The sequence below is a fragment of the Hypanus sabinus genome, chromosome 14, assembly GCF_030144855.1.
Source record: "Hypanus sabinus isolate sHypSab1 chromosome 14, sHypSab1.hap1, whole genome shotgun sequence".
In the NCBI taxonomy this organism is placed as follows: domain Eukaryota; kingdom Metazoa; phylum Chordata; class Chondrichthyes; order Myliobatiformes; family Dasyatidae; genus Hypanus; species Hypanus sabinus.
Window position 1 is genome coordinate 104500366 of NC_082719.1, and position 17385 is coordinate 104517750.

General features: G+C 46.0%; 1 protein-coding gene across 2 annotated transcripts in view; it reads left to right on the plus strand.

Moving 5' to 3' along the window:
• smad7 (SMAD family member 7) overlaps positions 1-16283 on the plus strand; it is a 50414-nt gene extending 34131 nt beyond the window's left edge. For both annotated transcript variants that reach the window (XM_059989752.1, XM_059989751.1), the window contains exon 4: positions 15422-16283. In XM_059989752.1, the coding sequence (XP_059845735.1) occupies positions 15422-15960 (539 nt within the window). In that variant the 3' untranslated portion in view covers positions 15961-16283. The remainder of the gene's footprint in view (positions 1-15421) is intronic.
• The last annotated feature ends 1102 nt before the right edge of the window (positions 16284-17385 follow it).

Consider the following 17385-nt stretch of genomic DNA (forward strand, 5'->3'; position numbering starts at 1 on the left):
ATTTGTCACACGAGTTTTAGTAATTGCATCATTTGCCCTCAATTGCCTGTAGACATTTCAGCTCAAAGGACTTAGTGACAGCTTTGCAGAATTGAGGGTCAGCTCCAGAGCTGACTGGTAATTTTAAGAGCCTCAGTCGCTGTGACTTAGCAGTGGTGATTTCCTTAAAGGTGGATTGGCTTTTTCTTGTTTTGAAGCACATTGCCCCTACTGGGGCATAGACTGCCGACAGTTCACCAGGGACCTCTGTCCTGGGTCAGGTTTTCAAATCGTCCCCAGCTATAGCATATCTTTGAAGTTCCTCTTTATCCCAGCAGTGAGGTCTCTGGAGCTTATGTAATACTGGGCTTTCAGGGGATGGGGTACAACTGATCATCCTGTCGAAACATCAACTGGACTCTTTTCCACAGATGCTGCCTGACGTGCTGAGTTCCTCCAGCAGTCAACTCTCTTCCTTTTGCTTGGGACTGTTCGTGGTGGAGCGTCCATCTTCTGTAGCCTTTGGCTGTGATAGATTGAGGTACTGGGTGGAGTTTGCATCCACCTTCACCTCCTCCAACCATACCCTACAGTTTGTCGTTGCAAACAGAAATAATTTACTCATACAACAGGGCCGCGTACCTTAGCTGTGACATTTTCAATGGAGTCGTTTGCCACGATGAGACCACTCTCAGGTTGGAGGAGCAACACCTCATGTTTCATTTATAACCCAACTTGATGACATGAACATTGGTTTCTCCAACTTCTGGTAATTTCTTCCTCTTTCCCTTCTTCAATTCTCCACTCTGGCCTCTTAACTCTTCCCCATCACCTGCTATCGCCTCCCTCTGGTGCCTCTCCTCTTTCCCTTTCTCCTATGGTCCACTCTCCTCTCCTTTGTCTCAGCTCTTTGCCATTTCCATCTATCACTTCCCAGCATCTTACTTCATCCTCCTGATCTACTCCCCTGTTCTCAATTCCTCCACAACCTGGTTCTTCCTGAGCACTTTAGTGCTCGTCACTGCGAAATCCATCAGGCTGTCACTGTTTCACATTTTACCCAAAGAAAGCTAAAGACATATGAGTTCTACTTAATTATGTGACTCTTCACCTCTATTCAGAATTTGTTTTCTCCCTCCCACCCTCTTGCCCTCTCCCTATCTGCTCTCTCTCTTTCTGTCTCTCCTCCCTCTCTCTTCCCTCCCTCCCTCTGTCCCTCTCTCCTCCCTCTCCCCTCTCCCTCCCCCTCTCTTTTTTCTGTCTCTCTCTTCCCTCCCTCCCTCTCCTCCCTCTCTCTCTCTCCCCACCCCCCCCTCTCTCTCTCTCTCTCTCTCTCTCTCTCTCTCTCTCTCTCTCTCTCTCTCTCTCTCTCTCTCTCTCTCCCCCCCCCCCCCCCCGCTGTCTCGCGCACAGACTTTTCAGCTTTCTGTGTCACTTCCCCCATGAGATTACATTGACACACGGACATCCTACAAGGCTGATGATGTTCCGGTTTGAGACGAGGTAAAACTCTCGGCCTGACTCACACATTGTGTTTCTGCAGGCTGCTGCTTCTACTTGTGACGGGTGGGGTACGGCTGTTATTAATGACACAGTTTACTTTGAGCTAATAACTGGGAAGGAGCTGGCTCGTGACCAACTTGGCTGAATGAAGTCTCCGGGGGGGGGCGAGTGAGGGGGTTGGACAGTTTGAGGTTTATTCTCGTTCTGTGAATCCTCCCAAGGTCGCCAGGAATTGACCATTTTTCAGAGAAAAATGGATCAGGAAAAATTAATATTCCCACATTACTGAGTGTTTTCCAGGGAACGAAAGATGCTGAAACTGCGATTTGAAATGAGAGAGCGGGAACTGGAGTAGAGGCGGTACCGTTAGGGACTTGCCACAGGGGCCAAGGGTTAGACTCACTCAGTGGCCCTCCGTTAGACTCTGCACAGCCACAGACAGGAGATCAGACATCAAGAGGGGACTTCACAGAGGTATGGTGGCAGGCACAGGTTCAGTAGACAGCCCGAGACCTTTTCCCAGGGCAAACATGACTAGTACAAAGAGGCATCATTTTATGGTGATTGGAGGAAAGTAGAAGGGGATGTCAGAGGTTTTTTCATGGGGGGTGGTGGGTGTGTGGAACGTGCTGCCAGGGGTGGTGGTCGAGGCCGATACATTAGGGACGTTTAACAGACTCTTAGATCGGCACGTGGATGATAGGGAAATGGAAGGCCGCTGTGTTGGAGGAGGGTTAGATTGATCTTGGAGTTGGTTAAAATGAATACATTGCCAGGGCTAGTGGTAGAGGTAGATATGTGCGGGATATTTAATGTATGCAAAACAAACAATAGCAAAGTAAACAAATACTAAGCAGAACATGGGTTTCAATGAGATCTTCTCCAGCAAGTACAGGCCCAGACCCATTAACCACTCCTCATACGTGAATCCTTGAATTCCCAAAATCATTCCCATGAACCTCCTCAATTCTCTCCACTGCCAACACATCCTTTCTCAGATAAGGGGCCGCAAACTGCTCACATTCCTCCACAGTGTGAGTGACCACCGCCTAACAGGTTCTCATTTGCCCACCTCCTCCTCAAGTGCTTCTTTCTAGGAACTGGTAATGACCCTTATTGGTAACTTGTATGTGAATATTTTCTGATCTAATTGGTAACGTATCCCAATGCTGGATATAAACCTGCTGCTTGGCTCTCACCTGAGTGTTTCTGGGAGCAGGGGCCAGGCGCCTGGTCTCCCTGGGTTGCAAAGGGAGGCATTGCATTATCAGAGTTCAGCAGTGCTTTGTGATGTGGTCAAGTGCCAAGGAAATAGAAAAGCGTTTCCCTCCCCCTCCCTACATCTTCCTCTTTCACACTCGGCTCTGATGATCCCCTCGTTTTTCGGTTTTTTTACCCGGGGATAGATATGTTGAATGCCACCACATTTTCAAGTTTGAAACTATCCATCGGGTCATCTCAGAAACTGGGGTGAATTCTTTGACTGAGTTTGCTGTTCCGTGCTGAATTTCTAATGTTAATGAATTGTGTCCCCTGGCTGTTGAACCTCAGGGCCATGGATATGATGACTTAGCAGCTCTGAGCGAGGCTCCAGCTAGGCGGCAGGGGGAATAGAACACACAGAGTGAGCTTACGCCCTTCAGAGCAGCTTGCCGAGACCCCGTTCTACCCAGTACCGTACAGACAGCTGTACGTGTGCTGTTGGGGCTGGAATAAGTGTGGGCCAGGAGACGGGGGTGCCTGTGACAACTGGCTTACTGGTAAATAAAAACCAGCACTTTGAAGATGCAGGAGCCTGGTGTTGGCAAGTGATTTATGTCGCAAGTTGGAGCCTCGCATGTGCCTGTGTTGGGGAGGAGCACCACGTGACCAACAGCAGAAGTGATGCGATCACACAGCCAGACAGAAGTAATGATTAACTCTTGCCGGCTGCTCTCCGTCTCCAGTCTGCCGGCTGGCATTGTTTTCCCCTGCAAGTGCGATGGGGACACAAGCGTGTGAGTTGTGAAGCTGGCTGCTGGTTGGACGGGTTGAGGGGAAGGAATGGGCAAGGGGAGCGGCTGAGAAGAGAATCCCTTGTTGGCCTCATTGCTGTGAGCAGTTCTGGTGTCCTCCTGTGGGTTAATTTGCAGGTTGAGTCGGTGGTGATGTTAGCATTCATTTCGAGAGGACTGGCATATAAAAGCAGGAATGTGATGCTGAGGATTTATAAGACACTGATCAGACTGGAGTGAGCAGTTTTGAGCTCCTTATCTAAGAAATGATGTGCTGATATCGGAGAGGGTCACCAGGATGATCCCAGGGTGAAAGACGTATGAGAAGTGTTTGATGTCTCTGGGCCTGTGCTTGCTGGAGTTTAGAAGAATGGGTGTGGGGGTGGGGGATCTAATTGATGCCTATCAAATATTGAAAGGTCTTAATAGAAGGCGTTTGGAGAGAATGTTTCTTGTAGTGGGGGAGTCTAGGAGCAGAGGCACAGCCTCAGAGATAGCCACTCAGAACAAAATTGAGGAGGCATTTTTTAGCCAGAGGGTGGTGAATCAGGGAAATTCATTGCCACAGACAGCTGTGAAGTCATTGGGTGTATTTAGTGCAAAGGTTGATAGGTTTTTCTTTAGTTAGGGCATCAAAAGTATGGGGAGAAGCAGGGGAATGGAGTTGAGTTGATGACACAAAGGTTGGGGGTGTTGTGGATAGTGTGGAGGGCTGTCAGAGGTTACAGCGGAACATTGACAGAATGCAAAACTGAGCTGAGAAGTGGCAGATGAGTTCAACCCAGATAAGTGTGAAGTGGTTCATTTTGGTCAGTCAAATATGATGGCAGAGTATAGTATTAATGGTAAGACTCTTGGCAGTGTGGAGGATCAGAGGGATCTTAGTGTCTGAGTCCATAGGACACTTGAAGCTGTTGCACAGGTTGAACCTGTGGTTAAGAAGGTGCATTGACCTTCATCAATCATGGGATTGAGTTTAGGAGCCAAGAAGTAATGTTGCAGCTATATAGGACCCTGGTCAGACCCCACTTGGAGTACTGTGCTCAGTTCTGGTCGCCTCACTACGGGAAGGATGTGGAAGCCATAGAAAGGGTGCAGAGGAGATTTACAAGGATGGTGCCTGGATTGGGGAGCATGCCGCATGAGAATAGGTTGAGTGAAATCGGCCTTTTTTCCTTGTAGTGGCGGAGGATGAGAGGTGACCTGATAGAGGTGTATAAGATGATGAGAGGCATTGATCGTGTGGATAGTCAGAGGCTTTTTCCCATGGCTGAAATGGCTAGCACGAGAGGACACAGGTTTAAGGTGCTGGGGAGTAGGTACAGAGGAGATGTCAGGGGTAAGTTTTTTACTCAGAGAGTGTGTGGAATGGGCTGCCAGCAACGGTGTTGGAGGCGGATACGATAGGGTCTTTTAAGAGACTCCTGGATGGATACATGGAGCTTAGAAAAATAGAGGGCTATGGGTAACCCTAGGTAATTTCTAAAGTAAGGACATGTCCGGCACAGCATTGTGGGCCGAAGGGCCTGCATTGTGCTGGGGGTTTTCTGTGTCTCTGTGATAATCAATCATGATGGAACAGGTTCATTGGGCTCACTGGGCAAATGCTGCTCTGATTTCTTACGGTCTTATGTGTGTAATGTTTTTAACTTCACATCGACCAGGAGAATCAGTCCAGGTACCTGGGGTGTGTCCTCATATTGACCATTGGACATGGTCCGGGTACCTGGGGTGTGTCCTCATATTGACCATGGGACATGGTCCGGGTACCTGGGGTGTGTCCTCATATTGACCATGGGACATGGTCCGGGTACCTGGGGTGTGTCCTCATATTGACCATGGGACATGGTCCGGGTACCTGGGGTGTGTCCTCATATTGACCATGGGACATGGTCTGGGTACCTGGGGTGTGTCCTCATATTGACCATGGGACATGGTCCGGGTACGTGGGGTGTGTCCTTCCGGGCCTAGCTGTGCTAAAGCATGTTCATTAAGGAAATGAACTTATCTGGTATGGAAACACCAATTCTCAGGTACAAAAAGTAGTGGATGCAGCTCAGTCAGCGCAGGTAAAGCCCTCCCCACCTTTGACTACATCTACAAGGAACACTGACACAAGAAATCAGCATCCATTATCCGAGACCTCCACCATCCAGGACATGGTCTTTTCTCGAAAGGCGGTACAAGGCTCCCCAGGACCCACACCACTAGGTTCAGGAACAAGCTTCTGAACCGTTGTGGGTAATTTCACTCACACAGCACTCAACTGTTCCCACATCCTACGGACTCACTTTCAAAGACATTACCACTCATGGTCTCAGTATTATTTATATTTTTATTGACACAATTTGTCTGCTTTTGCACATTGGTTGTTTGTCAGTCTTTGCTTATGTGTAATTTTTCATAAATTTGATTGTATTTGGATATTTTTGCATTACTTATTTCATATATACCTATTGTAGTTGATAGTTTTTTATGAAGTGTACTGCTGTCACAGCACAACTAATTTCAACACGTACCAGGGATATTGAACTGGATGCTGATTCTAATTTCCCTATCAATACCCTCAAGACAGTGACTGAGTGGTCTGAGTACGTATGTACTCTGATAATGAATTCACCTTCCTATCCACCTCCATCTCTCAGACTGCTGGCATAACAATTAGCTAGATTGTGAAACTTGCCCCAGGACAATATTGAATTTGAGTATCTCCTAAACTGGGAGAAAACCTGATTCACCTAACCCCACACTGAACACTCCTGTAGATGACAGGGAATTAGCCTGACATTTTCATTCATCCAGAGTAACACACACACACAGTGCTGGAGGAACTCGGCACGTCAGGCAGCGACTATGGAGAGCAATTCACAGCTTTGTTTCGAACTGAACCCCTTCAACAGGACTGCAAAGGAGGGGGGCAGATGCCAGAATAAGGTGAGGAGAGGGAAAGGGGTCACTGCTACACACTCAGGGACAGATATGCTTACACCTCCCTAATGAAAAACCAGGAAATACAACTGCGTTGTCAGGATCGTAGCGATTAGCATAATGCTTTACCACCCTAGTGACTGGGGCTCAATTACTGCATTGTCTGTAAGGAGTTTGTATGTTTTCCCCATGTGATGTGGGCTTCTTCTGGGTGCTCCTGGTTCCGCTCATATTCCGAATTTGTGGGAGTTAGTAAGTTGTGGGCATGCTATGTTCGCAGGGGAAGTGCAGTGACACTCGACGGTCTGCCCCCAATGCGTCCTTGGACTGTTGACTCAAAGCAACGTGTTGTGGGCTTTTCTTAACACTTTCAGTGAACTTTTGATGTTTCAATGTACGAGCTAATCTTTAATCTTTTTGGCCTTAGCACCCAGCGTAGTTCCCAGTAAAATATAAACTTGAGTGTGCAGTGTTTTTCTATTTACATTGACCAGGCGAAGAAGTCCAGGAATATGGGGTGTATGTCCTTCCAGGAGTGGCTTTCCTGGCCTGGCTAATCCTTGCAGATTGTTTTGGTGAAACTATCTCTGGTTAGCCCTGACCTGGGCACTGAAGGGCCTGTTCATGTTCTATGTAGAAACTGGCTGGTGAACATTGCAACTGCTAAGTTAAGACTGCTTTACTGTTCAGAACGTTGTGAAATTTGTTGCTTTGCAAGACATCAAATATACTGTACAATGAATTATAATAAAAGCCATAAAATATAAATAAGCAGTGCAAAATGAGATGAAAAGATAGAGAAGTAATGTCTGGCATTTATCTTGTTACTTCAAACGACAGTTCTTTCTGTAAGATGATGGAGGCACTTTAACAAGCCTTCTTTGTAACTGAGCCTATCGATGCGGCTATAAAGGTGGCAAGACAGTGGCTATATTTCATTAGGAGTTTGAAGAGACACTCGCAAATTTCTACAGATGTACTGTAGAGAGCATTCTAACGGGTTGCACCATTGTCTGGTACGGAGCGGCTACTGCACACGTTCGAAATAAGCTGCAGAAAGTTGTAAACTCACTCCTTCCCCTCCGCCATCAGATTTCTGAATCCGTGAGGATTTCACTTTTTTTTTATTTTGCGCTGCTTATTTAATGTAACTCTTTAAAATATAAATGTACTTACTGTAATTCAGTAGTTTTTATTATTATGTATTACACTGTACTGCTGCCACGAAACAACAAATTTCACAGCACATGCTGGTGATATTAAACCTGATTCTGTTTATTCATGTGGTGCCTGTCATAACCACAGGGTGTTTCTTAGCACTTTCAAAATAGAGATGTTTATAAGATTATGAGAGGCATAAATAGACTAGGTAGACAACATCTTTTCCCAGGGTAGAAATGTAGAAATGTCTAATAAAAAAGACATACATGCATTTAAGGTGGGACGGGGTAATTTCAAAACATAAGTGAGGGGCAAGTTTTTTTACCCAGAGAGTGGTGGGTGTCTGGAATGCACTGCCTGGGGTGGTGATAGAGGCTTTTAAGAGACATTTAGATCGACACATGAATGTGAGGAAAGTTGAAGGATATGGACATTGGCAGAGGGATTAGTTGCCATTTGATTATTAATTACTTGGTTTGGCATAACGTTGTGGGCTGAGGCCTGTTTCTGTGCTGTACTCCATGTTTTAAAATATTGGAGGAACTCAGCAGGTCAGCAGCTATCTGTGAAGAGGAATGAACAGTTGATGTTTTGCACCAAGGACTGGAAGGGAAGGGGACAGAAAGCAGTTGGGTGCTGGGAAGGAGATAAGCCAGTTGGTGATAGGTGAGACCAGCTGAGGAGGAATGGGGGTTGGTGGGGGAGGGTAGATGAGGTGAGGGGCTGAAGCTGTTTTACCTACTCTCAGCCCATTCTATCATGATTTAGTCAGTATGCATTTCCACGGTAGTGTAGCAATTAGCTGGGGCATTGGAGTTCAGAGTTCAGTTCTGGTGCCCTCTGTCAGAACGTTTGTAACTACGTGGGTTTCCTCCGGTTGCTCTGGTTTCCTCCCACAGTCTAACAACATACCTGTCAGTAGGTTGAGTTCCTCCAGCATTTGCCTGTTAGTAGGTTATTTGGTCATTGTAAATTGTTCTGTGCTTAGGCTGGAGTTAAATTGATGAGTTGCTAGGCCCTCTTTACTCGCTATCTCTGAATAAAAATGAAGCGGCCTCCCGAAATTCTCCAAAGAATGCCCCAAGCTCGCTCACCCTGAGGGAGTTGGTTCTATCTATCAGAGGCCTTCAACTGGTCTCATGCACTGTCGTGGATCAGAACCAACTGGCACTGAGGTAACGGTGTAAAATGATCACTGTACCAGTCTTCTCCCGCACAATACGCTGGAGGAACTCAACAGTGGCAATGCAAGAGAATGGTTCAGGCTAGACTGCCTAATGTCACTTCCAGTATTCAATTGTGAAGGAGAACTAAATAATTGTTACTCTGTTTCCAATGCAGCACCAAAGAAAACCGCAATAAGATGAAGAGCACAATAATCCCAAATACACAAAAAGTAAGAATATATAAGATAGCCAGTGTCACCAGGCTGTACATGGGTGACTGACAGGAAATAATAAAGTAGCGGGTGGAGGTGTTGATCAGCCTCACTGCTTGGGGAGAGTAACTGTTTTTGAGTCTGGTGGTCCTGGCGTGAATAATACGTAGCCTCCTTGCTGATGGGAGTGGGGCAAACAGTCCATGAGCAGGGTGGGGGGGAGAAATCGCTCATCATGTTACTGACCCTTTCTCTTTTCCATGTTGTTGATGGTGGGTAGGCTGGTGCCGGTGATGCGTTGGGCAGTTTTGACTCCTCGTTATGGAGGCTTCCTGTCCGTAGCAGGGTAGTTTCTGTACCAAGCAGTGATGCAGAAGGTTGTGAGAATGGAGGTGCATAGCCCAGCTCTCTCCAGCCTCCTCAAACAGAAGAGGTGTTGCTCAGCTTTCCTGCGTAGGATCCTTCATCAGAACACCCGCCTGCTTCGAGTCCTGCTGTTGTGATGGAGGCAGAATCAGCAAGTTTAAAGAAACAAGTTCCATTACTGGAATAAATCTTTCACAACTGTCCCTCTTCGAAAGCCTGTCTAGCTACTTTGCCGATTTGACAGCGGTGACAGAGTTTTTAATCTCTACTTCCTGCCCTTTTTCAGCCGACAATAATTGCCTTGTCGTTTTAGTGAAGTTGTTAATGCCTTTCATGTAAATAATTTATTGCCTTCATTAACATGAGATGATATGACATTCAGCCCATCGAGTCTGCTCTGCCATTCCATCATGGTTCATTATCCTTCTCATCCCATCTGCCTTCTTCCTGAAACCTTTGGTGCACCGAGTAGCCAAGAGCCCATCAGTCTCGCTTTCGGTATACCCAATGACGTGTCCTCCATTGCCACCTTTGGCAATGAACTCCACAGACTCAGCACCCTCATTTGAGAGATTTCAACGAGATCCCCATTTATTCTTCTAAACTTCAGCCAATGTAGACCTAGAGCCATCAAATGCTCCTTGTACATTTAACCCTTCGTTCCCAGCATCATTTTCGTGGACCACCTCTGGATTCTGTGCAGTGCCAGCACATCCTTTCTTAGAGAAGTCAGTCCTGATAAAGGGTCTCGGCCCAAAACATCGACTGCTTGTTCCTCTCCATGGATGCTCCCTCCTGACCTGCTGAGTTCCTCCAGCATTTTGTGTGTGTTGCTCTGGATTTCCAGCACTCCAGAATCTCTCATGTTTATTTCCTGCTCTCTTTCAATTACCTCATCCAAATTCTATGGATCTTGAACAAAAGTTGGCTGTAGACCATGTTTTAAAAAATCACGCTTGCTTATTTATTATTGTAACTCCTCCCCTCCATTACTTCACACGCTTGAGGGTTCAGACACGCCCTTAGACAGAAAATCATACACAAATGAGTGAATGTGGCCAGGTCCATCACGGGTAAAACCTTCCCCAACATTGAGCACATCGACACACAGGAAAGCAGTGTCCATCAGCAGGGACCGCCAGCACCCAGGACATGCTCTCTTCTCGCTGCCGCTATCAGGAAGGAGGTACCAGAGCCTCAGGACCTGCTCCATCAGGTTCAGGAACAGTTATTACCCCCTCAACCATCAGCCTCTTAGATCAGTGGGGATAACTGCGCTCACCCCACCACTGAACTTCCCCACAACCTATGGACTCACTTTGTTCTCAATATTTATTGTTTATCTATTTACTATTTTGTTTTGCAGAGTTTGTTGTCTTTTGCACATAGGTTGAACATCCAAGTTGGTGCGGTTTTTCATTGATTTTATTACGGATTTATTGAGTATGCCCACGAGAAAAGGAATCTCAGGGCTGTGGCGCATTTCTTCTCTGATAATAAATTTACTTAGAACTTTGAACTTGGGGGGGGGGGGTACTAAATATGTTTTCACATATGGGTTCAGAACACTGAGTGACTATGCCCCCCCTCCAAGTAAAGGGTAGATCAGCTTCATTTGTCACACGGACAGTGGAACAAACAGTGCAGGGCATTGTTTGTGTCATCAGATCAGCGAGGGTTGTGCTGGGCAGCTGCAAGTGTCGCCACGGATTCAGCTTTTAGATAAAATAATAATTGAGATGAGGAGGAATTTCTTAGACAGCTGTGGAGGACAACTCATTAGGTATATTTAAAGTGGAGGTTGATAGGTTCTTGATTAGTCAGGGCATCAAAGATTTCAGGGAGAAGGCAGGAGAATAGGGTTGAGAGGGATAATCAATCTGCCATGATGGAATGGCAGGGCAGACTTTATGGGCTGACTGGCCTAATTCTGCCCTTTTATTTTATGGTCTAAGGCAGGTTAATGGGGTTGCGAGGGATAATAAATCAGCCATGATGGAATGGTGGAGCAGACTTGATGGGCCAAATGGCCTAATTCTGTTCCCAAATCTTACGGTTTTAACATTTAGATGTATCTTTGTGGGAAATTTATATCTGGCCTCTTTTCTAAATTTATACTTAAATCTCTTAACTGCATAAAATAATCATCTACATGTACCGCATCATAAAATAAAGGATGTGAAGACTCCAAAGACAATTACATTCTGTCTGGGAATAAATTGTTTTATGCTGTAACTCCTCTGCCCTCCCTTTAAGGGCTTCACTTATTTTGAATGGCAAAGGCAGTAATTGCTGCAGACAGCGTTGCAGCCTATAATTTGCATGGCTGATGAGAAACTTTTGACAATGAATAAACACTGTGTAGCCATTCACAGTAAGTAATCTCTGCTCTGTCCCATTCACAGTAATCTGCGCTCTGTCCCATTCACAGTACTCATGAGAGTTTGGAAGAATAAGTGAGGATCTCGTTGAAAGGCCCTTGCTGGACTGGATGTGTCCTACAGTGGGGGGGGGGGTCTAGGACCAGAGGGTACAGATAGAGTGGACATGGAGTGGATGTTTCCTGTAGTGGGGGGGAGTCTAGGACCAGAGGGCACAGATGGAGTGGATGTGAAGAGAATGTTTCCTATAGTGGGGGAGTCTAGGACCAGAGGACACAGATAGAGTGGATGTGGAGAGGATGTTTCCTATAGTGGGGGAGTCTAGGACCAGAGGGCACAGATAGAGTGGATGTGGAGAGGATGTTTCCTGTAGTGGGGGTGTCTAGGACCAGAGGACACAGATAGAGTGGATGTGGAGAGGATGTTTCCTGTAGTGGGGGGGGGGGGGGGGTCTAGGACCAGAGGGTACAGATAGAGTGGATGTGGAGAGGATGTTTCCTATAGTGGGGGTGTCTAGGACCAGAGGACACAGAAAGAGTGGATGTGGAGGGGATGTTTCCTATAGTGGGGGAATCTAGGACCAGAGGACACAGATAGAGTGGATGTGGAGAGGATGTTTCCTATAGTGGGGGAGTCTAGGACCAGAGGACACAGATACGAGTGGATGTGGAGAGGATGTGTCCTACAGTGGGGGAGTCTCGGACCAGAGGGCAGAGATAGAGTGGATGTGGAGAGGATGTGTCCTACAGTGGGGGAGTCTAGGACCAGAGGACACAGATAGAGTGGATGTGGGGAGGATGTTTCCTATAGTTGGGGAGTCTAGGACCAGAGGACACAGATAGAGTGGATGTGGAGAGGATGTTTCCTATAGTGGGGAGTCTAGGACCAGAGGACACAGATAGAGTGGATGTGGAGAGGATGATTCCTATAGTGGGGGGAGTCTAGGACCAGAGGACACAGATAGAGTGGATGTGGAGAGGATGTTTCCTACACTGGGGGGGTCTAGGACCAGAGGACACAGATAGAGTGTATGTGGAGAGGATGTTTCCTATAGTGGTGGAGTCTAGGACCAGAGGACACAGATGGAGTGGATGTGGAGAGGATGTTTCCTATAGTGGGGGAGTCTAGGACCAGAGGGTACAGATGGAGTGGATGTGGAGGGGATGTTTCCTACACTGGGGGGGTCTAGGACCAGAGGACACAGATAGAGTGGACATGGAGAGGATGTTTCCTGTAGTGGGGGAGTCTAGAACCAGAGGACACAGATAGAGTGGATGTGGAGAGGATGTTTCCTGTAGTGGGGGAGTCTAGAACCGGAGGACACAGATAGAGTGGATGTGGAGAGGATGTTTCCTGTAGTGGGGGAGTCTAGAACCGGAGGACACAGCCTTATCTCTGTTCTAAAGGGAAGTCCCTCAATTCTGAGGCTGTACCTCTGGTTCTAGAACCCCCCTCTGGTTCTAGACCTCCCCCCTCCCCCCAACACTAGGAAACATACTCTTCACATTATTTAGGCCTTTCAGTATTCGATAGGTTTAAATGAGATATCCCTGCCCCCATTCTTCTAAACTCCAGTGAGTACAGGCCCAGAGACATCACAAGCTGCTCACGAGTTAACCCTCTCATTCCCGGGATCATTTGCAGTTTGTCTTTTTTGCCGGTCATTTGTTTGTATGTTTATGTATAGTTTTACATAAGTTCTATTGCAGCTGTTTATTCCTGCAGGACAGTGAACCTCAGGATTGTACAGTATACGGTAACATACCCTATACATCAATAGCAAATTTACTTTGAAGTTTGTAGTATTGAGCAAGGTGAGTGAACTGGTTAGTTACCAGTGCCTGACTCAAAGTTCAAAATAAATGTATTAGTTCAAAGTACATATATGTCACTGTATGCAACCCCGAGATTCATTTTCTTGCGGGCATTCACAGTAAATATAAAGAAACACGGTAGAATCAATGAGAGACCGCGCACAATGGAGATGGACAAACAACCAGTGCACAAAGGACCACAAAATTTGCAAATACAAAAACCCCCAAATAATAATACATAAATAATAAATATTGAGAAAATTAGATGAAGAGATGGAACCAGTTCAGTGTTGTGGTGAGTGAAGTTATCCCCTCTGGTTCGGGAGCCGGATGGTTGAGGGATAATAACTGCTCCTGAGCCTGGTGGTGTGAGTCCTGAGGCACTCTACCTCCTTCCAGAGGGCAGTATTGAGAAGAGAGCATGGTCTGTGTGGTGGGCTCCCCGTGATGGACAGGGCCATATCCACTGCTTTCTGTTGTCTTTTCAGTTCAAGGGCATTATGCTTTCTGTACCAGGGTGTGATGCAGGCATTCTGAATGCTCTCCACTTCACACCTGTAGAAGTTTGGCGAATTTTCAGATGACAATATTAGAGCTAATGGTGTGGGCTGTTGGATTAACCAGAGAGAGAGAGAGAGAGAGAGAATCACTACTGTAAACAAACCCAGCTCTTATAAAACATTCACGTGTGAGCGCACAGTCTAGATGTTAATAATTTAGCCTAGATTCCAATTAGTTACAGGTGTGTACTTGTCTTAGTACTGGTAAGCTTTCTGACTCAGAGACAATCTGTAATGAACAGTTAACTAAAAGCGGGAGGAGATACTAATGAGTGCAGTGTTTAGCATGACGCTTTTTACAGTGCCAGCATTCACCGGCCAGGGTTCAATTCTTGCTACTCCCTGTAAGGAGTTTGTTCATTCTCCCGTAACCATGTGTATTTCCTCTGGGTGCTCCAGTTTCCTCCCACATTCCAAAAAAGTACCGGTTAGGGTTAGCAAGTTGTGGATTTGTTCCGTTGGCACTGGTCACTGATTTAATGAATGCTAATGATGTATTTCACTGTATGTTTATGTACCTGTGGCTCATAAAGCTAACCTTTAAAACTATAGCTCAGTATAGTTTAGCTTGATAAAACAGAAACCAGAGGCATGGTGCATGGTGTGCATTCTGTGGTGTAGCAGAGTCAAAGCTTCTCGGTTTCAGAAGATCCTGTTCTTTCATCTACAGTCTTTAGTGTATTGATGATTTGAGGTGTGTGACGATTACAAAGATGCTGCAGGAACTTGAGGACCTGAGTTATACGGAAAGGTTGAATAGGTCAGGACTTTATTCCCTGGAGTGGAGGAGATTGAGGGGAGATTTGATAGAGGTGCACAAAATTATGAGGGGTATAGATGGGGTAAATGCAAGCAGGATTGTCTACTGAAATTGTGTGAAACTAGAACTAGAGGCCATGGGTTAAAAGTTAAAAGGAATCTGAGGGGGAAATTCTTCACTCAGAGGGTGGTGAGAGTGTAGAATGAGCTGCCGGTGGAAATCGTGTATGAGGCTTTGATTGCAACAATTAAGGGAAATTTGGATAGGTACTTGGATGGGAGGTGTACGGGGGGGGGGGGTCAACGGTGCAGGTGTAGGTCGATGGGACTATGCAGAGTAATAGTTTGGCATTGATTAGATGGGCCAAAGGGCTTGTTTCTGTACAGTAGCGCTCTATAACTCTAGGATGGGTTTTGGTGCTAATGGTCAATGGATTTGCCATTGGTTCCGGAAGACTATCCAACTCCACTCCCCTCTTCCCTGGTACATGGCTATTTCAATGATGTTTTATTTCTGTAAATAACGAGCAAATTCTATGACTTTGGATGCTGGTTTAAGATAAAAGGCTAAAGGTTTTCCTTTTCCTTTCTTCTGCAGAATCGCGAATAAGTCAGGAGCTGGGAAGTCAATCGCACTGGTGCGTTGTTGCATACTGGGAGGAGAGGACGCGAGTGGGACGTCTCTACACTGTCCAGGAACCCTCCCTGGATATTTTCTATGATCTACCTCACGGGAATGGTTTCTGCCTTGGCCAGTTGAACTCTGACAACAAAAGCCAATTGGTGACCAAAGTGCGGAGTAAAATCGGTTACGGAATTCAGCTGAGCAAAGAGCCAGACGGTGTGTGGGTCTACAATCGCAGCAACTACCCAATCTTCATTAAGTCGGTCACACTGGACAACCCGGACTCCAGGACGTTACTGGTGCACAAAGTATTCCCGGGCTTTTCCATCAAGGCTTTCGACTACGAGAAGTCTTACACCTTGCAGAGACCCAACGACCATGATTTCACGCACGAGCCGTGGTCCGGGTTCAGTGTTCAGATTAGTTTTGTAAAAGGCTGGGGCCAATGTTACACAAGACAGTTCATAACCAGCTGCCCTTGTTGGCTGGAGGTGTTCCTCGATAGTCGATAGAGCAGTGTTATTAAAGGAGAGATGCTTTCAATGAAAAGTAATGAGATTTAATAAAAGAAAAGTGTATTTTATGTTATATATAAATATATTATATTACTTGTAAATATGAAGACATTTTATAGCATTATTTATGTATTGTGCAATGTGTAAACCAGACAATTAAAAATGCACTTTGCTTAATATAAATGCAAATAAGATGAAAACGCCAAAATTTAAATAACACAAATTGGTGTTCTTATGGGTGCTGAAACCAAGGAGAATGTTTTTTTTTAAATAGAGGAGTTTATGTTCAAGTGGAAAAAATAAAATTGTACACCTGATTTAACAAATGTAATTTGGCTGTCTCTTTCAGGTGAAGGGAAAGTAATTCCCACTTAGTAATTAGTGAAGAGTAGGGATCTGTTTTAGAACATAGAACAAGGCAGGCCCCACGATCCATGGGTTGTGCTGACCTTTAAGCTTTTCTCCCACATACCCTTCCATTTTTCTATCATCCATGTGCCTACCTAAGAGTCTTTTAAATGTCCCTACCGTTTCTGTCTCTACCACTGCCCCAGCACTGTTCACTCTCTATGTTAGAAAGCCCTACCTCTGACATCCCCCCTATACTTCCTTCCAATCATCTTGAAGTTCTGCCCCCTTGTATTAGTAATTTTTCTCTGGGAAAAAGTCTTTGGCTATCTACTCGATCTATTACTCTTAATCATCTTGTACGTCTTTATGAATTCATCTCTCATCCCCCTTCACTCCAAAGACAGAAGCCCAGATCACTTAACCTTATCTTCGTAAGACATGCTCGCTAATCCAGGCAGCATCCTGGTAATTTTCCTCTGCACCCTCTCTGAAGCTTTCACATCCTTCCTCTAATGAGGCAGCCAGAGCAGAGTAGAATACTCCGGGTGTGGTTGAACCAAACAGCATACAACTTATCCTGCTGCTCCAACTGCTAAAAGTGGCATTTCCTGGTGGCCAAACATTTTTTAATTCCAATCTCCTTTCCCGTTCCAACATGTCAGTCCAGACCTGCTCTTCTGCCATGATGAGGCCACTCTCGGGTTGGAGAAGCAACATTTTATATTCTGTCTAGGTAGTATCCAACCTGATGGCATGAACATCGATTTCTCCAACTTCTGATAAATATTCCCCCTTTTCCTTCCCTCTTCTTCAATTCACCATTCTGGCCCACCTCTTATCTCTTTTACTCGCCTGCCTATCACCTCCTTTTCAACCTATTGCCTCCTAGCTTCTTACTTCATCCTCCCTCCCCCACCCACCTGGCTTCATCTACCCCCTTCTAGTTTGTCCTCTTCCCCTTTGCCCACCTCGTTCTGGGGTCTTCCCCACCCCTGATGAAGTGTGGACTGTTTACTCCTCTCTGTGGAAACTGCCTGAGCTGCTGGGTTCCTCCAACATTCTGTGAGTGAA